General features: G+C 48.1%; 3 protein-coding genes across 3 annotated transcripts in view; 2 read left to right on the top strand and 1 right to left on the bottom strand.

The window, feature by feature from the left end:
* PHLPP2 (PH domain and leucine rich repeat protein phosphatase 2) overlaps positions 1–1,482 on the top strand; it is a 28,370-nt gene extending 26,888 nt beyond the window's left edge. Inside the window, 1 exon segment of the mRNA XM_032195815.1 lies at positions 9–1,482. Coding sequence (XP_032051706.1) covers positions 9–1,148 — 1,140 coding nt within the window. The 3' untranslated portion in view covers positions 1,149–1,482.
* A 4,755-nt stretch (positions 1,483–6,237) lies between these two features.
* On the bottom strand, positions 6,238–13,598 carry MARVELD3 (MARVEL domain containing 3). Its single transcript, XM_032195816.1, has 4 exons — positions 13,520–13,598; positions 12,893–12,938; positions 8,025–8,125; positions 6,238–7,885 (listed from the first exon to the last, which is right to left on the bottom strand). Exons 1-4 carry the CDS (start codon positions 13,596–13,598, stop codon positions 7,275–7,277), a joined length of 837 nt encoding a protein of 278 aa, XP_032051707.1. The 3' UTR covers positions 6,238–7,274.
* Positions 13,599–17,389: 3,791 nt separating this feature from the next.
* Positions 17,390–24,592, top strand: TAT (tyrosine aminotransferase). The gene is made up of 11 exons (XM_032195341.1): positions 17,390–17,724; positions 17,920–18,024; positions 18,863–18,930; positions 19,292–19,450; positions 19,647–19,785; positions 20,360–20,412; positions 20,782–20,934; positions 21,756–21,884; positions 22,233–22,316; positions 23,572–23,670; positions 24,449–24,592. Exons 1-11 carry the CDS (start codon positions 17,490–17,492, stop codon positions 24,590–24,592), a joined length of 1,368 nt encoding a protein of 455 aa, XP_032051232.1. The 5' UTR covers positions 17,390–17,489.
* Positions 24,593–25,809: the final 1,217 nt, after the last annotated feature.

Genomic DNA, 25,809 nt, shown 5'->3' on the forward strand with positions numbered 1-25,809 from the left:
GTCTGCAGGACAATAAGGTCAATGGTGTGACTTGCTGTACTCGGATGCTAGGGTGCACATACTTGCATCCTTGGATCCTGCCCAAGCCACATGTCAGCTCCATTCCACTGACTGTACAAGATGAGCTGCTACTTCTAGGGAACAAAGCTCTCTGGGAATACCTTTCTTACACAGAGGCTGTCTCAGCTGTGCGCCATCTACATGACCCACTAGCTGCTGCAAAGAAACTCTGCACTTTAGCCCAAAGCTATGGTTGCCAGGACAATGTAGGTGCAATGGTGGTGTGTCTGAACATCAGTGAGGACAGCTGCACATGTGAGATGCATGGCATCACTCTTCCAGGCCCTGGGGGATTTAGTTCCACCACCACCAAACCAGCCACACCTTCATCTAGCAGCGGAATTGCTTCAGAGTTCAGTAGTGAACTGTCTGCTTCTGAGGTTAGCAGTGAGGTGGGCTCTACTGCTTCAGATGAGCACAATGCTGTTGGTCTTGATGGCAGCTTGCTACCACGACAAGAGCGACGTTGTAGTCTACATCCTTTGCCCCCCTTAAGTATCTTTCAGCGCCAACCTTCCAGTGCCACCTTCTCTAGTAATCAGTCTGACAATGGCCTAGATAGTGATGATGAACAGCCTGTGGAAGGTGTGATGACAAATGGCAGTAAAGTGGAGGTTGAGGTGGACATCCACTGCTGTAAAGGAAAGGGCCTGGAGTTTGACCCTCCTGCCTTAGAGTACAGCTCCTCTGCTCCAGGGCCAGAGGATGACTCTGGGCTTGTCCTCCTCATTCAGAGACAGAACAGTGTAAACAGTGGCACTGCACAGGGAGCAATCAAGGAAAAGTGTGAACTGCAGAAATCTCCTTCCACATGCTGTCTCTATGGAAAGAAGCTTTCCAATGGCTCCATAGTGCCCTTGGAAGAGAGCCTTAACCTCATCGAAGTAGCCACAGAGGCACCCAAGAAGAAGACAGGCTATTTTGCTGCTCCATCCCAGATGGAGCCAGAGGATCAATTTGTGGTGCCACCTGATCTGGAGGAGGAAGTGAAGGAACAAATGAAGCAACACCAGGAGAATGGAGCAGATCAGGAGCGGAAAGAGGAATCTGCAGTGGCTCTGCCAGATGAGTTTGACACAGCTTTGTAGCCCCTCAAGTACTGCTCCCCACATTGTTTGTCCCAGGAAGCTTTGTCCTGTAAGGGCTGTCTTGCTCTTCAAAGAGTGCTGGGATCTGCAAAGAGTACAGGCGTCTGCTGCTTCCTTAATGGAATGGAGGGAGAATTGGTAGTGCTAAGGTTTGGGCTGTCCACTTTTTGCTGTAGTCTGTTGTTCTGTGAGTATTCAGATCAGCAGCTGAGCTCTGTGTTGGGGACTGTCCAGAAATTGTGCAAACACTAGTAAGAAGGCAGGTGTTCCAGCACCTGCCTCTTACTCCTTGAACCCTGAGGTTCTGCCAGCTCTGCTGGAAAGGAGCTGGAATATGCTGGGGGGTGGGGGGAGGGGGAGAGGGGCAGGGAGGTAGGGGGGTTAGCTGCTGAGGGGACAGTATGCAGCGTTTGGAGTCCTGTGAATATTTCTGACATAGGTCCTCCTGGCAGCACCTGACTTCATTGTTCCTTGAAAGAATACAGCCAGTTGCAATGAAGCTGACCCAAGAACAGTTTCCTACATGAATTGCAAGCACTTTTACTGATTGCACTTAAGCTGTTCTGTTCCCCTTCAGCCCAGCACTTTACTACTTAGGGCCAGGGGAGAGAGCACTCCAGTATCCCCGTCCACAGCAGGTGGGGGGAACTTTTCCCAGTGGGTATTTGTTAGGGCACTAGAGGACTCAGGGTCCTGGTGTTCTGATGAGCACCAGTACAGGTAGAGTGAGGATTATAATAGGATCAGCCTATGCAGAATGAAAAAACACAAAGCTGGGTGATAAGTGGTTGTCTACTGATGCATTTTACATGGGGCATGGAAAAGATCAGCTCTGGACTTAGTGATTGAGGTAACATGTAGAGCTAGTGCTTCTAGCTGCAGAGCACAGACACAGCTCAGCAACTTGTCCACTTCCATCACAAATGCTTCACAGTAGAGGCTTCCTATATCCAGAGGACACATCATGAAACCATGAACTCCTGCTTGTTTTAGTGAGGTATTCAGTCTAAGAGGAAGCCAAGGTGTAAGCAGTGGCGTGTTGCTCTTAGCCAAGCAAGCAGTTGGGCTGGTCTCCATATGCTGGGGAAGCGTTCAATGTTCTTTCCCACCAACATAAACTGCACTGTCTTTATTATCAGCCACAGCATCTTTGCTTGCAGCTAAAAGTAGGAGTCAGTGCAAATCCAGAGCAACCTCTGTTACGTGGTATGTGCCCAATTTGGCCACAAGCAAGGTGAAAGCATCTTTGTTTCTGCTTAGTTTTCAATGGAAAAGGAACAAATTTTCACCTTAAAAACAACTTTGTCAGCAGTGGGGAAGAGATGTTTAAACAGTCCCACTAACAGTGAACTGCCCAGTCTACAGTTGGCAGAGGCATGGTGGTTCCATTAAGATTTTTGGCGCAGGGTGTAAGTTGGCTGCTTATGTCATCATCTCATGTAAGTGCTGTGAAAAGACCGCAGCCCCCATCGTGTGCAGATCTGTCTTCCCTAGCTGGCAGAGAGCTGGACAGCAGCTTCCCCTGTCATGTCAGTGGTGCAATAATCCTGGCTATAATGTGGGTTAGTGCCTTTTCTTCTTTATTGTATTTATGGAAAAAATGTGAAAGTTTCTTCTCAGGAGCTCTGAGGGGCTTGAGTTGTATATTTTTTTTTTTATCAATTTCAGGCCCTGATTGGAAGGAAATACTGTGCAGACAACTTGTGTGATTTTGACAGTAGAGATCTTTTGACAAAATCTAATAGAGTTTTACTTAGATTTCAGAGCTCCTTGAATTTCTTCTCACTAAGGGAAAAAAATGTGTTTTTACCATGCATGAGAGCAACTTATGGTATACCTTGTGGTAGTTACAATGTAATCATGAAACAACCCCACTTTTTTTCCAAAGTTTAAACTCACCTGAGTTTTGACTCTGTTTAAAATGTCTGCCTCACTTGGAGAGAAACGCTTACTCTTGGAATCGTAGAAACAACGTTTTGAATCCTCCAGGCATAGAAATAACAGACAAACCCAAGTCTCTTTCAGGTTCTCTTCATTTTAAGTATGCAGAAAAGGTTCATCCCAATATATTTGACAGTAACTTTTAATTCCTTCACTGGCGGTAATGTCACCAAATACGTGTGCCCAGGCCAAAAGTGTCTGTTAGCTGAGTAGGCTGCAAAGCAGTCTCTGTTCAGTGTGGGATTGATGCAGAAATACACTCTTCTTTCTGAATAAGACTGTGACAAACCTTGCACTTAAGAGAGTGGTAGATGTTAATGCAAATCAGGACTCTTTCTTGCACTGTTGTAGAAAATCCAGTGTATCCTTGCCAGTCTGAATCCCTAGCACTTAACCCCTTTTGTTTTCCAGCCTCTCTAGAGACTTCTCCTTTGTCATCTTCATATTTATAACATCAACTTACATTTCAGGCTTCTGAGGAGCACTGCTATAGGTGGAACACATACAAAAAAAAAAAAAAAAAGAAAAAAGAAAATCTAGTGAAGGACTCATAGCTGAGGATAGAAAGTGTTTTCCCAGGTCTCTTCCTTGAACTTCATATTCGGCTCTTGGAGATGGCATCATCTCCACTGAGCCACATCACTAAGAACCTCTCGTTCTTTACAGGCTTTCCGGTAGAGGTTCTCGACTTGGGGTCATCAGGCTCTCTTGTCGCTACTGACCAATGCCAGACCTACAGTGTTCCAGGTGGCCATAGCCAAGTTAGGCTGGTGAGTTAGCGTATCTCTTTTCAATAGTTCTGGCCCTAATGAGCATGATGGCCAATCAGAACAGTTGCATTGAAGACACTGACCTGTCTGCCCTGTCCTGTCCAGAAAGGCTTCAGCAAAAGGAACCAATAAAGGTTATATTCAGTGGCACCTGGTCAGAATTTGAGTATTAAGGGCAAGGGATAGCCTCAGAGTTGCTCCAAGTACCTGAATCGGGCCTCGTAGAAGCAGCACCACAGATTGTTGGAATCTGATCAAAATCCTCAGCTGGATGGGTGAGAGTAAAATCCAAGAAGGAGTAATTATTTCCCTGACTCAGGGAAAGGCTGCTTTGAGGCCTGAAATTCTTCTAGTATACAGGATGTTAAAGCCACAGCTAAAGCCCTGGGACTTCAGGAGGTTTCTACATTCCTGAATGGTGATGGCTTTCACCTCACTTGCCAAAGGGCCATTTTACAGGCTATAGGTTCACCTCTTCAGTTTTTGTGCAGCCATTGTCTGCTCTTCCCTTGTAGCCTGAAGACTCAAGTGTATTTTTTCCCCATTTATTCCATTTTAAAATGTTACCATTTTTTTAAACTTTACTCATGACTCAGCACGTTAAAAAATGTTTGCAGCACGCACACTGCCTATAAAATAATCTTTTTCATGCTTTTTGTTTTAATAAGGAAAACATTTTATGTATCTCACTCTGGCATGCAGCTGTAATTATTCCTCTTATTGTACATGGGAGTAGATTGTTCAATGAATGCACCTTCAGCACAGCGGCCTGTGTGTGTATTGCTTTGGAGAGGCAAATAACATTGCTGGAAAACACTATTCTGTTGATTCTTTACTTGGATGTATAGAGCAGTTCAGGAAGGAAGAATATTTTTGCATCAACTTTTCAGCTGATTTAGCAATAAAGATTTTTACTTTTGTCTAATTATATATTTTGATTCTGTTACTGCACTGGAGGGAACATGTGCAATATCTCAGACAAACATAGTTGTGGCTAGCCACAGTCATGCTGTAGGGTCCCCCTTGCTGAGCTATGTGGTGCTTCCACTCATCAGCCTTCCATACAAAAGTTACTTGCGGAACACTGTGAGGGTGGAATTCATAATACCAAATATTAGGCAGCTCTCTGTAACCTACCAGAGGAATCCTGCCTGTGAACTTGCTGTAAATAGTACTGTACGGCTCTTTAAAAGTAACTGCAGCAAGAAAAACAAAATCAGCAATAGGACCACAGTGGACTGTTCACATAAATCCCTGCATTGAAACAGTCAGTGCATCTGGCTACTAAAAGAATGGAGAAATCAAAGAAACCCAGAAGTACCTGGAGTGTTACTGTTTAGAATGTTTTACTTTTGTATCTCTGGTTCCAGCAGTGTTCCATAGTTTCAGAAGCTGTGAAGATTTAGTGCCAGTTAACCTGTGGATACATCCATGACGAAGCACACAATTCCGGTGTAGTGTGGACTCTTAATTTTTGGTTTTCCTATATGGGCAGAGTTGGTCTGTGAGACCAGTGGTGGTTCCAGATTCATATAAATAATGCACATTGTGGGCACTGCTCTGAAATGACATCTCATTCTGAGGCATGATTATCTGAATCTGGTGCTAGTTTTCTTTCCCCTGTTAAATCCATAAAAACACAACCAAACAACGACAGTTTTTTAAGAGTACATTTCATCGTTATGTGCTTACAAATAATACAAGATCAGAATCTTGTCATTTTCCCAGCTTACACATTAGGAATGTTTTGAAAACAATGCATGTCTTAAACCACCTCTCTGAGCTTTTAAAGCTGTTCCCTGATGAGCCCAACTCAGGGAGTCAACTTGTACATAACAGTTTTGCTTTTATAGAAGATCATTCCGTACAAAAGGGTGCCCTCACCAAGAGAGTTTGAAAAGAAGACGTCACAAATTAGGCTGAGTATATTCACTGTTCTGTAAGGTTATTTAAGGATTCTCTGATGGCAATATAAATGCCGTATTCAAACTGCCCTATTAGTGCCAAGAGACCTATATGAAGCAATAATTAGCTGCCACAACCACCAGCCTTATTGCTAGCTTTAAGAGCTCTGTTTAAGAGCTCAGTGGAAAGTCACAGGTCCTTTGTAGAAGTTTCAGCTATGGAAAGCTGATCACTAGCAGGAGTCATAGAATGGCCTGGGTTGAAAAGGACCTTAAAGATCATCTAGTTTCGACCCCCCTGCTCTGGGCAGGGTTGCCAACCACTAGAGCAGGCTGCCCAGAGCTGCATCCCGTCTGGTGTTGAATGCTTCCAGGGATGAGGCATCCACAACCTCCCTGGGCAGCCTGTGCCAGTGCCTCACAGCCCTCAGTGAAAAACTTTCTCCTAATTTCTAACCTAAATCTCCCCTGTCTTAGCTTAAAACCATTCCCCCTTGTCCTATCACTATCTACAAATGAAAACAGGAGCTTCCCTTCCTGTTTATATGCTCCTTTCAAGTACTGGAAGGCCACAGTAAGGTCTCCCCAGTCTTCTCTTCTCCAAGCTAAACGAGCCCAGTTCCCTCAATCTTGTGTGTCCATGACAGATACCAGCTGTGCTACCTGATACCTGCTGGGAGATTATCAACATCAGCTATCTTATTTTTAGGAAGGTGCTGGGTACTACATTTTCCCGTAAGTGATGTCCTAGTACACAAAGTACTAGATGAGACTGAGCAAGAAACCTAGAGCCTAGTTAAGTAAACCTCTCTTTCAATGATCTACATTTATAAGCAAAGATTTCTCCAGAAGAGTAGCACAGTATGCTCCCTGACTGCATAGCCTTGAAGCATTCAATACCAAATGTGCTAAAGAAAAAAATGGTTTTAGCAGTGGCTAAGAGAAAATACATTGTTGGAGCACATCTGAGATAACCGGACTCGGAGTATCATCAAAGCTGTAATTGAAGGCTCTCTTCCAATTTCAGTGGCTGACCAGTATAAGAGGTGAGAATGGTCATTCAGATGTGCAATTGTGAGAAAACAGATATGCACCTGATGTTTATATTTATCTAACTTGTTCTGATTAATCTATTTGTTCCTGTTTTGTTATTTATGGTGACTTGCCAGCTGCTTGTAGCAAGATCTCATTGGAGAACAAGCCACCTTGAGAGAGGGGGTAGAAGCACTACCTGTAAAGCAGGCAGCTTGCTAGAGTCAACAACAGCCATTCTCTACTAAGAGAGCAGCCAGATGAAGACAATCCACGGGACAATGCGTCCACTAATAATTCAACAATGCAAATCCAAGTTTGAATAGCTTGGCTTCACTGTATTTGGAACTATACTGTTTCTGTGTGTGTTCTGTTGTAGCATTAAGGATACACTGTTAACAAGCAAGAAAAATGTGCTGTTTCACCTCAGTAAGAAGGCTGGCAAAAATCCTGAGCATTACTAGAGCAGAGGAATAATTCTAAAGCTCATAGACTTGTACTGGCTTCTGTTTCAGTTTGCGAACTGTTCTGTACCCCTTGACAGCCAGGCCAGCACTAAGCAGGTAGGCCATGACAGCTGTGCAGCCTAAGAGGCCAGCAGCAATCTCTGCCCCATGTAGGCTGCACCGAAAGCCCTGATAGCCTTTGCTTTGGTAGAGCTGCTCTCTCTCTTTGCACACCGACGAATTGTAAACCTCCAGCAGATAATGGAAGAAATAGTACAGAGCAGGCACCAAGCCAATGCCTACCACTGCGTCTAGGGTGCATTCAAGCAGGAGCCATGCTGGAAAATGCCACGGTACCCGTAAGACGCCAAACAAAATGAGAAGGCAGGAGAAGACCGTTAAAGACCCTCCCACGGCCATCGCTGCCCTCGCAATTGGCAGCTTGAGGAGGTGGAAACGCTGGTCAAGCTGCCGGGCCTTCTCCCCGTCCGCTCCGCTGAAGCCGCTGTACGCCCCGCCGTACTGGTAGTAGTGGATGCCCCCCAGGCTGGCGACGCCCGTGTATCCTCCCGTCGAGCCGTAGGACACGGAGCCGCAGACCAGGAGCAGCGCGGCGAGCAGCGCTCCCACCACCTGGCAGCAGGCTGCAAGGGGAAGGGCACCGCGCTGGGGCCGGGCCGGGGGCGGCCCCGCGCTCGGGAGCAGCCCCCCGCCGGGCCGGGACGGGCCGGCTGCTCCGCCTGGGCCAGAAGCGGCTCCCGCCGCGCCCCCGGCCCCGCTCACCCCTGGCCGTGCACAGGTACCGGCAGCGGCGGCACTCCAGCGGCCCCGGCGCGGCGGCGCGGCTCCCCGGCGGTCCCTGCGGCCCCGCTCCGGGCACGGCGCTGAGGAGAGACAGAGGCGTGAGGGGGGGGGGGGGGGGAGCCGGCCCCCTCCCACCCCTCGCGGCCGCCCCGTCCCGCCCCGTCCCCCGCCGGGCCCCCCGCGGCCGCCCCTCACCGCCCGCCCGCCCCGGTGCCTCCCGCCCGCGGGACGCGAGCGCCGCTCCTCTCCGCCATGGCTCGGCGCGGCCCCGCCGGGGGCCGCGGGCGGAGCGCGGGGCCGGGCCGCGGCCTGGGGGAGGCGCCCGCCGCGCCCGGGGCTCGGCGCGGCTCCCCCGGCCCCGTCCCGCCGAGGCTCCCCGCAGCCCTTGGTGGCGGCGCGGCCCCGAACCCCACCCGCCGCGCGGAAGGCGCCGTCTTGCGCCTCTTGCCAGCCGAGCCCGCAGTTTTCCACGAGTTTCCGCTTTTCCTGCGCTGCGGCCGCTGGTGAAGGCGTCCTGCCCTCGGTTCGTCTGCCACCTCAGGCCTCTGTCCCGCCCCTCTGTCCCCTTTCTAAACAGAAGTCGCAGCCCTTTGCGTTTCTCCTGGTACAGCAGCTGCACCGTGCGCTGCGGTAGTAGCTGCCCTTCTCTGGACGCTTCTTGCTCCCCTACACCCTCGGTGTAATCAGACCTGTACACAGCATTCGAGACTTGAGTACATCGGTGCTTTAAATCATGGAAAAATGACTGTCTGCCTTGCCCTTTGCCTTTCCTGGCGATGTGCAGCAGCAAGACTGTAGCCCAATAATGCGAGAAGCCTGTAAACTGGAGTACTGCAGACTCAGCACTGACCATCCTCTCCATTTCACCCTATTCCATGAAGGACAGGGTATCTGCAAACTTGCCTTAAAAGTTACCTAGTTTGGAGATAAGAGAGAAGCAAAACAAAATAACTTCTTGTTCAACCCCATTTCAGATGGGGGAAAAGAGTTGTAGGATGATGTAAAGTTAGGAAATGAGGAGCTGTTGCAGAGCCTAGAACAAAAGCTCTGGAGACTGCAGATGCTCATCAGTGAGACTGTTGCACGTGCCACATGCCTTTTGGTGTGATTGTGTTTCATCACTCATGTTCATGTATTAGAACTAAGACCTCCTTGCTGCCGTAAACAGGATGAGCTTAAAAGTCGTTAGCAACCCTTTCTATAATTTTAGGATTATGGGAAATGCTATTTTTCCTAGTAGAGCTGTTAACTGCTGTGAAAGGGATATGAACAACCAAGTTATGGGTAATTAGAAGGGATGGAATAAGTGTTTCTTATGCAGTGTTGTGCTGGTCATCCAGCAACCTGAGTCAAAATTGTCTTTAGACTTTGTGATGTGCTGGAATTACTTGTTCCAAGAAAGATAGAGCTGGGAAATACTGTTGATCTGGTGGTGCATCAGTGTTTTACTAGAGTGTTTGCTGCCAGCAAGTGAGGTACAAACTTCAGGGCATTGCAAAACTGAGTCAATCTTATTCCATTTATGTTGCTATATTGAGAATTGTTAACAAAATGCTTTGCATCATGCTCAAATTATCACAGCTGGTAAACCAGCTGAGCCTGGTCAGCATCATCTTTTGGATTCCTACTCTCACTGCAATGGGTAGCCACCAACAGAAGAGAGCTACAGGAAACTCAGGGCACCTGTATTAATGTTTATCTCTTCTTTGGCCTCCCTCTCTCTCCCTCTCCCTAACCCTGCCCCCTCTTTCCTCCCTCCTCCTCCCCCCCTCCTTTTTTTTTTTTTTTTTTCCCAATTCTGTTTCTGGCTGACCCTGATGTCATTGCTGCGCTAAGGGGTGGGAAGGGCCTGGCCTGGCTCGCCATGGATGAAGAGCTCTGACCTGGTTCAGTGCCCTCCCTGGGAACTTGGAGGGTGAAGCAGAAAGGGTGAGTTGTGAGCTGCCTCATATTTCTCCAGCGTGAGGCAGGTGGGACCTGCAGCACAATGGCTGCTGAACACCACAAACAGGTTTATCAACTGTCCCACATAAATAAATAGTCACAGGAACAATGAGCTCAGCACGATGATGACGATGCAGCAGTGCTGCAGAAAAGAACTGGAGGTGTTTGTGAATCACAGACTGAACTCAAGTCCACAATGTCATCCTGTTGCGAAAAAAACTAACATCACTGGGGTGTATAAACAGAAATGTCACATGTAGGACATGTGAAGAAATTCTTCTCCCCCCTCCCTCCCCTCCCCCCTGCTCTTTTCTAGAGCAAAAGAAAGCTCTAGAAAGATAACCTATGAAAAAAGATGGAGCACAGTATTTTCATTTGCACGAACAGGTGTCTATTCACAACTTTCAAGCTTGTTAATAGGGAGGCATCTTAACTTGCAACCTTGTAAAAAAATCTGTCAAGAGAAGGGGAGTGTTTTGGTCTCCCTGTTTGCTGTTCAGGAAGCAATGTTCTCAATGTGACATAAAAGAGATGTGATTTAGGTATGTACACACACACACACACACACACACACAAAAAATGCTTCCCCCCACCCCCTACTCCCCACACACTGCCTCCACCTCTTCCTAAGGAGAAGAGCAGCTGTCACTGGAGCAGATCCATTGGCAGGTGGCAGGCCTCCATCACCGGGGCTCAAATTCAGTCATGAGAGGTGTTGACCTGCCCGTGCTGTAAGAAAGTGAGGTGGCTGGTGCTGCCCACCCCACTCACTGCAAGCTCAAGGTGTCCCCTTGCCCTGCAGGGCCACCATGCCCCTTTCCACCCCGTTCCCATTGGCTGGTCACTGCCCTCTTGGCTTCAAGGCCGTCCAGGGTGCAGTTGCCTCAACAAACCATGCAACAGCACGAGTATCTGAAGTCATAACTCAAACACTTACACAACATTTGCCTGGATGTAAGCAAAAAGGAAGGCTTGGCAAGGTGTTTCTCTTTGCAGTGCCTGCACGCTGGAGCCAATAGCACTTATGCTGTGTGGAGCATTCTTCGCAGCAGCTGTAAGAGGACTTGCAAGTCCTTCATTGTGGCTGCCGGGCCTGTAGTTCATCAGTGCTGCCAATGCTCGATGAACTTGGGGGAAGGTCTGCTTTTCTCAGCATACTTGCAAGTGTCCTGCACATGGATTCAAGGCCAAGGCTGAGCAGTGCACAGTCCCTCATGATTGTTGGACTCTTTCCCTTCCCCAGTGCTACAGTGATCAGTGGCTAGGAAGAGAAATTCAGATTGCGCAGCACAGCCAGCATCAAGCTGTGGCACTGCAGTTGCAGACATTGGTATTACAAGAGGTCCACAAGACCTTATGGACATGAAAGCATTTGGTCTTTACACTCTCTAATTTTCTTAACAGAGAGGAATTGCTATGGTGGGAGCTAACACTCATTAAGGCAGGTGTATTAAGGCACCTGTTTCCAGCCTGGACCAAGGCCTGCATAAGAGAACTCTACAAAGAGCCTCAATGTGAATGACTACCCAGAGTATCGCTGTCCCCACTGAAATGCCCCATGTGCATGCACAGTGTGAGTCACCTTGATCCACTTTCAAAAGAAGTGCAGAGATCACACAGGCCCCAGAAGCCGCTGCTCCCCTTTCCAGAGTTCAGCTCACAAGGGCACCAGAGCACCCCGCAAAACGTTTGCTGTACACAGGCTACTTTTCCAGAATGCGGTGTCTCTAGCTAGACTGTGCAATTTGCCTTTCATACTTTTCAGATTTATATTTCTGAGGTCAAATCAAAATTCATCCTAATTACAGGCAGGTAGGTAAAGTAGGTACTATATATTTTGGAGTTACTAGTTACTGGCTTTGAGTCACTCTTTGTGGATTCTGCTGTCTTTCTGGCTCCTAAATATTTGCACAGCTTTGTATAACCTAGCTGTTTTGTTGTTGTTGTTGTTTGTTTTGTGGGGAGGTTGAGTTTGTGGTGGGTTTTTTTGGTTGGTTGGTTGGTTGGTTGTTTTTGGTTTTTAGCTAATTTTCTGCCCTGATTCTGCAAAGAAATGCTGTGCTCAATTTCAGCTGAATGCTGGACAATTAAGATTGCTGGAGGCACAACCATTGTGATGGTTTAATATATGTGGATATATGCAAGTTTGGCAAAACAGCTCTGTCTATGCACAAGGCAGATTTAACTACGAATTTGTGCAGTTTTCAGAGTGCTCATGTGACCTGACCTGTAACAGACAAGGGTTGTCCCTTGCATTTCAGGAGAGCTTCTGCAGTGTTGTAGATATTATAGATATATGTAAATATTAGGAATCAATAAACAGTCGCAAAATTCACCAGAACCAAGGAGTCTCCAGGGCTATTTGCTTATCTAAGTGAGAGATTAACAAGGAAAAATCACATACTTGGTTATTAAAAGCAGATTTAGCTGGAAATGACTAAACAGAGATTAGGCTACACAAATACTTGCGGAGACCACCCCTGAATGGTTAGGGTTATGCCAGTGTCAGAAAAGACTGGACAGAAATTGATGAAAAGAAAAGCAAAGCAAGAGGAAATAATTACTGAAGTGATTTGTAATTGATGCCAGTTAATTTTTGTGCAGAGTACTGGTTAAGTGTCTGTCCCTGGAGCTGTATACCCTGAAAAAAGAGTGCAGAGCACATGCACAAAACTCTACCGGTGTATGAAGTGCCTGCAGCCTGATGCAGACACAGGTTTGTCAGTGCAGTGATGCTTGAGTTCATGCCTTCGTCAAGCAGCTGTTTCTCAGTCCTCCTTCGTAACTCTGGCTGGTCCAGGAAGAAGCAACTGCTTGCCCATCTAGATTTGGACTCTCTTCACAGAAACAGACCTCTGGGCAATCAGAACAAGGTAGTACCAAAGAAACATTGAAGCCATTACCAAGTTTCTTCTTCCACTGGGAAGAGACAAAGGCCAATTGCTGAAACTACAGAAGAGGGAGATGAAGAAGTATGCAACAAAAGACCTGCAGGGGAGAGCAGCTGAGAAAGAGGAACAGATGGTAGGGGCTAGCAAGTGGCTGGAGGGGTAGAGAGGGCAACAAACTGCCTTACTGGTAGTAATGCATCCTACAGAGTGTGGCCACCTCTTTTGCTGCACTGTACAAGGGCAGGCGTCCCTGTATTTGGAGAATCAGAATCAAAGTCTTACAGAATGATTTGGGTTGGAAGAAGTATTAAAGATCATTTAATTACCCCCACCCCACGCCTTCCACACCCCCTGCCATGGGCAGGGACACCCCCCAGTAGGCCAGATTGCTCAAAGCCCCATCCAGTCTGGCCTTAAACACTTCCAGGTATGGGGCATCCACAGCTTCTCTGGGCAACCCGTTCCAGTGCCTCATCACTTTCAGAGCAAAGAATTTATTCATAATGTCTAATCCAAATCTACCCTCTTTTAGTTTAAAGCCATTCCCCCTTGTCCTGTCACTGCACTGCCAGATAAAGAGTCACTTTCTAGTTTTTCTATAGCCCACTTTAGGTACTGGAATGCCTCTATAATGTCTACCTGGAGCCTTCTCCAGGTTGAACAACACCAACACCCTCAGCCTGTCTTCATAGAAGAGGAACTCCAGACCCTTGGTCATCTTTGTGGCCCTCCTCTGGACTTGTTTCAACAGGTCCATGTCCTTCTTGTGCTGGGGGCCCCAGAGCTGAACACAGCACTCCAGATAGGGTCTCATGAGAGCAGAACAGAGGGGGAGAGCCACCTCCCTCGACCTGCTGGCTACACCACTTTTGATGCAGCCTTGAATACAGTTGGCTTTCTGTGCTGCAAGAGGTCCTTCTCCTCAGGGCTGCCCTCGGTACATTCTGCACCCAGCCTGTATTTGTGCTTAGGGTTGCCCTGGCCCAGATGCAGGACCTTGCACTTGGAACATGAAGTGCTGAGCTGTGTGCTCATGCTTTGTTCCTTTGTTCCACATAGCACAAGGGGTGGGGGTAGGGGGGCTGCATGATATTGGATCATCTAGAAAAGGACTGGAGTCATACAGAGAGAGGAGAAGGGCATAGCAACAGCAGCAGAAACCCACTGATCCCATTGCACTGTGTCTCTCTCCTATCTGGCCAGGTTTTCATCCTTACATAACTGAGTCTACCTCTGCCTCCAGAGCCACATTTTTTTTTTCTCTCTTGGCAGCAGGCTTCCATCATGCCCTCCCCTGAACTCCACTGCAGTGTGCAGGATGTCAGGTAGAGCTCCAGTTGCATCATCTTCAGGGTTGTTGCTAGGCAGAACAGGCAGCAGCGTCCTTGAAGCTTCCTGACACCACTTTTAACTCTGTTAGGGCTGCAACATGGTAAGAAATGGGGCTGGCTGGGGGAAGCAAGAAAGGTACCCATAGGTGCTTGGAGAGGGCATGACTGAGCTTCTGAATGTTGCTCATGTCAGGGTTCAGCAAAAAGGAGAGAAGAAACAATCCAGAACTGTGAGGCTCTTGACAGAAGAGAATCCAGCCAGCTTCCACAGAAGACATTTCTCTGTCAAATGTTTTTGAAAGGCACTATTCCATGGCCAAAGCCCCCAGCATGGCTACTGTGGGAGGCCTGCCAGCCAGCCTGGGTCTAGGGTCTCTGCCCAGACCCACTGGCTGCAACCCACCATCTCCTAGCTTGTCTCCAGCACCAGAGTCCCTGGCCCCCATCACCCCCATTGCAGCACTGTGGCCAATAGCAGGTCATGACTCCCCAGCAGCATCGCCCAGCCCCAGCGCTGGGCTGGAGAGGACACACACAGTTAGCACCTGGGAAGGTGCAGCCTTATTGCTGGTGGAGCAGTGGGCATGTGCTGAACGCCCATTCACACACACACAGGAGCAGAGTGGGTATGAACAGACAAAATCACAGTGACCGCTGGCCTCTGCAATAGTATCAGCAGTCCATTTGCCAGGGGATTAGCAGGATGCGTCTTGTCCCTGACCAACTTTTTGATCTCCAGCCATTTGCTGCCAGGGTGGCAGGGAGCAGCCCTTGGAAGACAGGGAGGGAGCAGATGCCTCTTACTTCCCCCAGGCCTGTAGCAGGCAAAGGACAAAGCACAGATTTACATCTCTAAGGAAAAAAGGGCCTTCTGGGAATGGTGTCATCTGTGCTTTGCAGTACTATCAGTGGAGAATTAATTGCATCATATGTGTTATTTGCCCTCATGAAGAGTTTGTTTGGGCCTTCCAACAATAACAAAACCAAACAACAATAACAATAAAAGCAACTTGAGCTTCCTTTAACTTTTCAGCTCCTGGTGCCTCACAGATGCCTGCTATGGAAGGGTCTGCTTCCTTTCAGCCTATGGACAAAGATGTCCCCTGTGTATAAGTGATGCCATAAACTGTACTTTCTCAGCTGGTACACTGGGTGTCCAGGGCCTTTGAGGCAAGCAGGACATACTAATTCTGTCTGGAGACTTCAGGGTCCAACACTTCTCTCTTGGTTCATTACAAGATGCTAGGGCTTGGAATACTGTGGTCTGCTTTGTGGGATTCTTCCCCTTTGAGGACAGAGGGAAGTGATGCAGAAGAGTGGTAGCCCAGGGCCTCCAAGAAGCAAAATTGTGTCCCTCTGTAGGCTACCCCCAGAAAGAGTTAATGTGCAGGCATGTTTCAGGTGTTTGAAATGAATGAAGTTACAGTGGGGAGGAGAGGGCACTTCTGGGTGGAGAGAGCAGCCCTCTCTGTGAGCCAATGGCTAACGGCTTCTGACCCAACGCCCAGTTTGGGGGCTTATTTCATGAGCAAGAATTTGCTGGAATTTCTTCTTGAGAGGATTTGTCCTGGATGAAAAGTAGGGACTGGACCTCTAAGCTTGTTGGTGCCTCCCTGTCTGTGCTGTAGCAGGTAAAGTATTGTCTGGTACCTTGCTTCTTTCAGGGGGAGTAGTGGGTTTTTCCCTCGCTGCCTATGCTGAAGGCATCTGTTCTGCCTGCATATGTAATTCCCAGTCACATCAGAACCATGGTGTGACTCTGCTGGGTTTTGCACCATGCACTGGGACTCAGCCCTAATGTTGAAATGAGATATATTGCTCATTTCTCTGCTCAGTTTTTGTGCAGCCCTGCTGTGTAGTTCTTCGTCTACCTTTCTTTTGGTGCAAAGGAGACCCAGAAGGTGTTAACAGCAGGAAACCTGAACTCTTTCTTTGTCACCACCACCTTGTTAGGATAATCTCAGTCACTTTAAATAAGTTAAGGAAGCACTGCTGGTAGGGTAACTGTAGCAGCATGGGGCATCTCTGGGTTCAAACCTCACTGAAGCAATGAGATATTTGTTCAGGTTGCAACTCTTGCCAGAACCAGTTAATAATATAATCCCTCCAGATCAGTGTCTGCAGCAAGGACAGGGGAGCCAGCTCCCTTTTCTGTTGTGCCCTGAGTATCTGAGAGCATGGCATCTAACAGTGCACGGGCTATGCAACTGCCATCAGGAAAGGGCTACAGTTCAGTGAATACTCTCAGTGGAGCAGAGAAATAGTCTGTACAGAGACAGAGCATGAGCTGCTGATGGCAAGATTATGAGACACTGTGCTGGTGTCTGTGAGAAAGGGCTTGGTGGCTCTAGAGGTATCTGCATGCCTTCTCTCTACCCTTCTGGAGGTAGAAACTCCTGAGTCAGCTCTAGTTCTTAAGTAAGGAATTTGCTGTCTGGGACTGGCTTGTGTTTTGGGTATACATGCTCAGGTGTGTAAGCCACTTTCATGCATGCTTTTTGAGGTCTAAAAAGCAGCTGTTCCTCTGCTGTGCCTTGCTTGTTACTCAGCCTCAGGCAGGGCTACAGGCCCTTTGCCTAGTATGGTGTCACTACCCAGATTTCCCTCTTGGCCCTACCAGTCTTGCTCCATTTTCTAAGGACAGCCCTTTAATCTAGAGCATTGCATGGGACTGTTGCTCCCTGTTGCTCTGCTGACAGAGACAACTGTCTGTAGCTAATACCTTATCACTGTCAAGTATATCCTGATAACATGAGATCAGAGCTACTTTTCTGATATCTAAAGTTTGATATTAGTACTCTGTGGACTGGATGTGACACACACACACAGTGGGCTGATCCTTGTAGTTACTGCTTGAGGTCTGGTGGGGGGACACAACACAACAGCTGGCCCTCCTGTCAGTGGAACACTGAATCTGAAGCCACACAATGACTGCGGTGTGCTGCTAACTCCTGGCTGATGGATTTAGCGAGGGCTGCTCCTCCACAGCACAGCAAGTGCATCCATGCAAAGAAGTAGTGTGGCTACTCCAGAGTGTTGCTTTTGTCTTTCCCACTCCGTTGTACTCATTTACGTGTTCAGTTTCACTCCATCCTGGCCCCAAGAACAGCTCTACTTGCTGTTGGTGACTGATTTGTCCATAGGTAATAGGTAAATTCTGCAGCTTCCAGAAGTTTTGCTTTTGGAGAGTCATAGACACTCTCCCAGGTAGGCAGAGTTTTTGTCTGGCATATGTTAACTAAGCTGAGGAAATCCATCTACTACTAACAGTTTTCAGGATGGACTCGTACTTGATCCAAGTGAACGGCCCTGGAGATCATGCCCCTCTGCTGGATGTTCATCTCAAGACCAATGGAAACAGCATGTCACTGGGGAAGGTGAAGGGCCGGAAGCCAAGATGGGCTGTCAGGGCTTCCGAAATGTCAAAGAAGACTTTCAATCCTGTCCGAGCCATTGTAGACAGCATGAAGGTGGAGCCCAACCCAAAGAAAGCTATGATTTCCTTGTCTTTAGGTGAGCACAGTGCTATTGACTCTGAGCAGTGGGGTGGGCTATGGGGGCTAGCAGACTGCAGGGCTCTGAAGCACAAAGCTTGTGGAACCACACAGGGATATGGAAGTTTACCACACATCTCTGTGCCTGCCACAGACCAGTGAGAAGATTTTTTTCCCCTCCATTGATTTTTACTATTTTTCAATCTTTGAAAAGGAGACCCAACGGTCTTTGGAAATCTTCCCACAAATGATGAGGTCACACGGGCTGTGAAAGAGGTTTTGGACTCAGGACGTTACAATGGCTATGCTCCATCTGTTGGTAAGTTGACAGAGCTACTCCTATGAGAGTGGGATGAAGGCACGTGTGAGGTCCTACCCTATAGCAGGTATGTAGAGCCTACAGATGTCCACAGTAGCACCCTGCAGCTGCCCTCACCAGTAGTCACAGGAGCACACGAACATTTATCCCCCAAGATGCCATTAGTGCCCTTTCCTGCATGATCTGTTTGAGTAGACATTATATGTGTGCTTTCCCTGAAACACCAACAAGGTCCAGTGCCTCACAATAGCTGTGTTTGTTTCCCATGCCATTTGAGCAGGCAGAGTTTCAGAAATCCAGAAGGCCAAAGGTCTGTGTCTCCCTGACATGGATTGCAGCCAATTTACTTCTGTTATGCCCTGACCAGGACTTCCTTTGCATTCCCTGCCTTTGAAGAGAACATGAGCCTTGTTTGCAGTTAATACAAACAGCATACACAGAGCATAGATCACTCCTGCCTCACAGGACACTCTCCACGTGGTGACAGTGAGGGACCTGGTACAAGGAGGGCTGCCCATGTGGCACCACTGAGCAGTGAAGGTCATGTAACAGCATTTGGCTTTCTGCCGGGGCGTAACAGCTCCCTAACTACTCTCTAGCCAGCTCCAGAGAGTTCCATGTTTGATAGTTCCCAGAGACTTTCTTGCGTTTGACACACCTGCTCCAGACATGGAGCTGCATTGCACCTGGCCTGAGGCAGGATGGTCTCTCCCACCTTTGGACAATGTCACTAATGGGCTTGCCCTGGCTAGACAGGCAGCTACGAGCCTTTTCCTGGCAAGAAAACTGAAATGTTCTGTAAAAGCCTTCCTACCATGTCTTGTTCTTCTCTCCCCAGGCTACCAGTCCTGCCGGGAAGCAGTGGCTGCATATTACAACTGTCCAGAGGCACCACTGGAGGCCCAGGTACTGGTGCCCAGCTGAGGAATTCCCACTACAGTGCAGGCAGGGTGCTGCTGTCTGTGTCTAGCCCATGCAGCATGGGGACCTTGCCCCAGCTCTGTCCCTCTCCTGTCTAAATGTGGCACAGAAGGGTACCTCATGGCCTTGTCCTACACTGGCCTGCTGCTCCCATCCCTTGCCCTGGACCCTTCTCTTTGGAGGAGGCTGAGCTCTCCAGTTGTTGGAGGTTACCTGCCTTCAGTCAGGCTCCACACTAGTCTTTTTGGTTGAAAAGCTCTCCCTTGGCAGAGCCTGGGCACTCTTGTGTGGCTGGAAATCCTCTGAGCGGCTTTGCTTTCCACTCACTCCTGTGTGCTGTTTGCAGGACGTCATCTTAACAAGTGGCTGCAGCCAGGCGATAGAGCTTGCCTTGGCAGTGCTGGCTAACCCAGGCCAGAACATCCTGGTGCCACGGCCTGGCTTCTCCCTCTACAAGACTCTGGCACTGTCCATGGGAATTGAAGTTAAACTTTACAACCTCTTGGTAAGTGACAGGTCTGGAAAGGGCAGCTGTGACACCTCTGCCTCTCCTTCTTAAAATAAATAAATAAACAAAAACACTTTGTCTCTGACTGGGAAGTGGCTTAAAGATGAACTGAGCACCCCTGGGCACCTTGTCATGCCTCTGTGCAACATGTATGATTCTTCCACTGTGCTTCCCCTCTTCTTCCCTTCATTAGCCAGAGAAGTCCTGGGAAATTGATTTGAAGCACTTGGAGTCCCTGGTGGATGAGAAAACAGCTTGCCTGATTGTGAACAACCCATCAAACCCCTGTGGTTCTGTGTTCAGCAAAAGCCACCTCCAGAAGATCCTGGCAGGTGAGACTGCTTGCATGTAGCTGGAGTATGAGTACAGTCTAGTGTCTGCCCACAGTGCGTGTGCCTCAATCACTGTTTCTGCAGGGCTGTGGTGGCTGCCCTGCTATGTGACAGCACTGTAGGGAAGCAGTGCTGTGGTCCTGGGGGTTGCCTCTTTCCTCATAACTGACTGCAGACCATGAAGCAGGGTTTGCTCAGTGTGAAGGGTTTGCCTTATGTAAGCAAGAACATGTAGAGTGTGTGTCTTGGTCTTTCTCAAATGCCCTGTGTGACTTGGACTGCTCATTTCCCCACTCTTGCTCCACAGGAGTGCGATCACAGGGAGCATTACAGCTCCTGAGCACTGGCCTGTCAGTGCAGGGGGCTGTACTACCTACACCTACAAGTTAGAGCAGAAGCAGGCTCAGCCAGGACAAGGCTCTCCAAATGAACTCCTTGCTGTAGAAGGAAGATAGGGACCTGCTGTCCTGGTACAGAGGGCTCTGAGGGAGCCCTGCCAGGCCCTGTAGAAAAGGACAAGTCTCCTCTTATGGAGGATGCAGGATAACCAAGCTGAATGTCCTCTCTCTCGCAGTGGCATCAAGACAGTGTGTTCCCATCCTTGCTGATGAAATCTATGGAGACATGGTGAGTGTCTACTGCAGACCTTTGCATCCGCATGTTACCTGTCCTTTCTGATGCACTTTCCCTTCAGCCCCAGGGCAGTGAGCACTCGAGGTGAGCGACAGCTTCACTCCCCTGTACTGTGTGTGAGTCCACACCTGGAGCTCCCAGTCCTGTAAAGTGCAGTTCTGAGAGTACCTCTCATGTCCAGCTCATTTTTTTCTTTCCAAATATCTCACTCCCATGTGAATGCACTTACTGTCTTCATACCCTTGAAGCTTTCACCATCATTTCCTATCACTTTACTGCCCCCTTTCTTATTGTGCCTTGTGCACAAGCCCCTGTTTTCACAATGAGAGATGGGAACAACCGTAACAAAGCCTCCTATCACAGGTGTTTGCTGACTGCAAATATGAACCCATTGCAACTCTCAGCACCAATGTGCCCATCTTGTCCTGTGGTGGCTTGGCAAAGCGATGGCTTGTCCCTGGCTGGCGGATGGGCTGGATCCTAATCCATGACAGGAGAGACATCTTCGGTAATGAGGTGAGAATTTCCAAGTGTCACTGCCTTGGCAACAAACTTGTGATGTGTTCAGTGTGTGAATCACCAGGGCTTTGACCGATACAGGCCTCTTTTGCTTTCATGTGAGTTGCTCACATGTTTTTCTGCACATGCTGGCTGCTCATGTCCATTCCTTAGTCCATCTGCTCCCATATATTGCCTTTCACCCATCTCACTTGTTTCTGCTGCCTTCTCTCAAACAGCTCCTGCATACTGATAGCATTGCATGGTTTATCCAGTATGTGGGGGCAGTGTGCTCTAATCTGTTTTCCCTTTAAAGTGGGACCAAAGCAGCATGCATTGTAGCCAGTGTGTTATCTATCGCTTCATCTGTGTTACAAGAGCAACCACCTACTGCAGTGATCCTTTGACCTAGAGGGCTTTCTTCATGGGAAGAGAGAGAAGAGAGCAGCAATTGAGTGAGCAGAAGAGCTAATGTTGTTTTTTCCTAGCTAGCTTTGAAAGTGTGGATTGTGGACCAAAACCTAACAGACATGCAAGGAGGCTTTTGGAGCAGCTCTGTCTCTATTTAGCAAGAATATTAGCTATAATCAAGCACGTTCTGAGTGGGAAGATCAGAATGGTGTTTCTGCTGGCATTACAATTCCTAACTGGAGACCAGAGAATGACACTGTAAATAGTCTGCAGATACCTGTAATGTAATCAAGCAAATATTCCTAAGTACTCTGTATGCTGAAGAGAGCAACATTAACAGCTGTAGAAATGCAGACAACAGGCCTTGGAACTGCCTCTTTTCTTCAAAAAAGCACACTGAGTTGCAAATATCATCATGCTTCTTTCAGATCAGGGATGGCCTTCTTAGACTGAGTCAGAGGATCCTAGGACCATGTACAATTGTCCAAGGAGCACTGGAGCGTATCTTGCACCAGACGCCTCCTGAGTTCTACCACAACACCCTCAGCATCCTTAAGGTAAAAAGGCTGTCACAGGACATCAGTTTGTTCATGTGTTGTTTGGGGTGGGGGAAATCAATATCTCTCTAGCCTATCCTCATGGCAGGAATACTGGCTATGACAAGTTTCAGGAAGCCCAGTCCTGCAGCTAAAACCGCACCCAAGCGGTAAGGCATTCATCCCTGACTTGCTGAGCTCAGCTCAGTGTACTCAAGGCCATGATCACCCATGTTGTTTGCGTTCCTTGCCCCTTTATTTGCAGTGGGCAAACTTGTTTATAGTCCTGATCCAGAGCTTGGCTTCCATTTGCTGATCAGCTTCCTGGAATTTCTCCTGTTTTTGAACTTTCTTCTTTCTGCTTTTCAGTCCAACGCTGACCTTTGTTATGCTGCCCTATCGGCTATCCCAGGCCTCCAGCCTGTACGGCCTGCTGGAGCCATGTACCTCATGGTAAGTGAGGAGAGTGAAATGCTGTTTTCTGACCAACATTGATCACCCTAGGTCTCTCTGCTGTAGCTGTCAATGGCTTCAAATTAGTGCTTAGCACCAGGTCCCCACTACCATGCATCTTCACATTGCTCAGAACAGTGGAACCATCCCTTGGTCATTTTAGAAAACTACCATATGTTGCCTACTACTCACACAGTAGAGGCTGGTACATTTAACCTGCTTGTATCTGCAGAGCACTCAGTGAGTTATACATTGCAAAACAATATTGTTTTTATCTGGATTTGAAGCCAGCTGCCAATGGAAAGCCTCTATATCACAAGTCATACCTGCTGTTAAAGGTGTAGCCTTCCTCCTACATGGCTTTTTTTTTTTTTTTTTTTTTTAACTCTTTATGGTGTACTGAAGTTTCCTTTTTCATCTCAACAAACTCAACTTAAATACTTAAGTCTCAGGTTTAGTACATTTCTACACGTATCTTCGTTTGGTCTCATGTTTTGGGTTTTTCCACAGCTTTGAGGGAAAATAAAAATAAAAATAAAAAAAGATGGATCCAGAAGTGGAAAATACTGCAATGTCAGTCTCATCCAAGTTCAACAAAAAAATCTTTATCAGTAGACCTTGTTTACAACCTTACCCAGAGCTACACAGGTCATTCTTTTAATGATGTTTGTGTAGAGTCTTAGTTCTAAGAGTCATCCATTCCTCTAGTACTTCTGCAGTATTTGAACACTTATTCCAAAAGAAATCACCTAGTAAAATTTTTCTTCCACTGGCTCTTCCAGAACTTCCTTTCTTCTTAGCATTCCAGACATTATCTTTTTTTTTTTTTTTTTTTTTTCTTATCTTAAAACTAATTAATTTGTCTTCTATCGCTTTCTTACATTACAGATTTCTTGGATGACAAAATTACTAATAGATATTGGATAGACTTTTCTCACACTTCTTCCTTATCTGGATTTATCCCTTCTCATTTCTAATGGGTTCCTGTACCTGTGTTATTCAGCTTTTGACTAAAGCTGCCCTTAACAGAAATTCCAGCTTTGGGCAGTTTGTTTTACTTTACTTAAAAAATCCCCAGTGTTCACTTATATATATTTGTTTGTCTTGCATTCCAGCCAGCCCAAATAATGAGCAAAAATCCCTGAGGGCAGGCAGCTGCACTTGGCTGGGAAACTGTTGGGCATTGTGGGTAAGCAGGGGACACTGCAGATAGTTTTGGTGCCTTCGGTTGCCACGTTCCATCCTTCTGCTGCAGGTTGAAATTGAGATGGAGCATTTCCCTGAGTTTGAAAATGACGTGGAGTTCACTGAGCGGCTCATCTCGGAGCAGTCTGTGTTCTGCCTGCCGGCCACAGTAAGCATGACATTGAGAGTCCCATGGGTGTGTGGGGCCTAAGCACAGGGATAGAAGCAAATAGCAAACTGCAACCCTAAATTCTGGGGACAGCTTGGAAATTCTGTATGCAATGTCCATGCACTGTCATGCTCTAAGTGCAGTGTGGAAGGACGGGGACTGGAGATATCTGGCTTACTAACAGCTCTTGGTCAAGCTTTCAGGACCTTTCCAGCTCCAAATTTGCTCTGTATTTCTGATGTTGGCAGAGCTGTATCCCTGGAATGAACATACCTCCATACCTCCTTGCTGAAGCCACTCTCTCAGAGACTCAGGACTGCTCCCACCTATCTTCCTTTGTATGCCCCATTTATAGTCTCCCAAGCCTGTAGGCACAGGGCATAATTCTCAGCCTGTAGTCTGTCCCTCTGCCTATCTCCTTCCTACTCCACTTTCTACACTGAATCCAGACAGGCCCCAGACTTTCTCCAGCCCTAGCCTTCTGTAAGCCTTTGAGGAGGAGAGAGGTATCCCTAGGTCTTACACAATCCATGCAGTCCTTTGGTCTGTGACCCCTACAGCATTATGTCTGCACTGAGAAGTTTCCCAGATGGAGCTGGGAGACCTATTTGAAATGGAACAGCCAGTCTAAGGGAGCAAGAGCCTGGCCTTACTATCCTCAGTCAATGTCCTACACTGACCATTTTCATTTGTTACTACACATGTGGCCCCAAGGCAGGGCTCTGAGACACCAGCATTATCCCAGATAATCTGTCAGTTTTATCCTTTATCATTTCAGTGCTTTGAGTACCCAAATTTCTTCCGTGTGGTGATCACTGTACCTGAGGAGATGATCTTAGAGGCCTGCAGTCGCATCCAGGAGTTCTGCGAGATGCACTACCAGGGTGCTGAGGGGGCCCAGGATTTGGAGTGTGACAAGTAGCCACAGCCAGCCTCCTGCCTCTGCCTGGCTAGATCTTGTGTGAGGCAGCAGGCAGAGCTGTGTCCAGCCAGCCCCACAACCCCCTGCCTGTAGGCAGCTGCTGTCCTGCTGCTTTGCTTTTTTTCTTTTTCTTTTCTTTTTTTTTTTTTTTTTTTCTTCACAGACCCCCTAAGCTCATGGAAAGAAGCAGACACTTCTCTTTTCCACTGCAGCTCCCACACTCTCTGGCATCTGGTGTCTGTGGTCTCCATATACTCAGTATCTTCACCCCACCACAGTGGTCTGTGCTGCCCATGAACAAGCTGCAGGCAGGGGCACATGGCTGATTCTGCACCAGGACCCGCAGCCTATGGCCCTGTGTGGCCAGTAGCTCCCGTGCTGCCTGCACTCCCCCTCTGGGGCAGGAGATGGTCGTGGTCTCAGAGGACAAGAGACACTCACCCACCTCTTACCTGTTTTAACTTAGGAGGTCAGAGCTCTTTATACCAAGCCCTTTGTGCAACAAAGGGAGTAAGTTATTGTGACTTTTTTTTTATTATTAATAAATGTTCTGAGATGGCAGACCCCATGGTGTGCTCCTACTGTACCAGGTCAGGTCCAGGCTGCTGGCTGAGTCACCCTTGCTTGTCTGGTGGTACCCCATGGTCACCTCTGTCCCTACAGCTGTCCAGCTGGGGCCTGCCCAGCCATCAGCAGGGGCACAGAAAGAGCCATTTGCACCTCAGTGGTGTTCAGCAGGATGGGCCCAGCAAGCCCGGCACAGGCTGGAGCCAGCCACACCATCCCAGTGACACCAGAGGCTCCCTGAAGTGGCTGGACCCCTCCTCACAGCCAGCCCCACCTGCCACTGTGGGTTGGCTCTCACAGCTCCCTGCCAACAGAGCAATGGGTGCTGGTGTGTGGGCAGTGCCGGGTGCCAATCCCCAGCTGTTCAAGGCTGAGGTAGCTGAGTGTTTCCTGCCACAGTAGTGAAGGAGAGGGTGGTATCCCTGTGAGATGCTTGCATCGTGTGTGTGTGATGTGCCACCTTGCCCAGGTTGCTGATGATTGAGTGCATAAGTCTCATAAAGTAAGAAGGAACTGGTGGCCAGGTGCCTGCTTGTTCCATGGAAAGAGAAGGCAGTGCCTGTACAGTCACAAGAAGGTAATGCCCATCATACAGGATGTATGGTGGGCATTTAGGATCTGGATAGGCTGGACCGATGGGCTGAGGTCAA

The sequence above is a fragment of the Aythya fuligula genome, chromosome 12 (assembly GCF_009819795.1).
Source record: "Aythya fuligula isolate bAytFul2 chromosome 12, bAytFul2.pri, whole genome shotgun sequence".
NCBI classification, from domain to species: Eukaryota; Metazoa; Chordata; class Aves; order Anseriformes; family Anatidae; genus Aythya; species Aythya fuligula.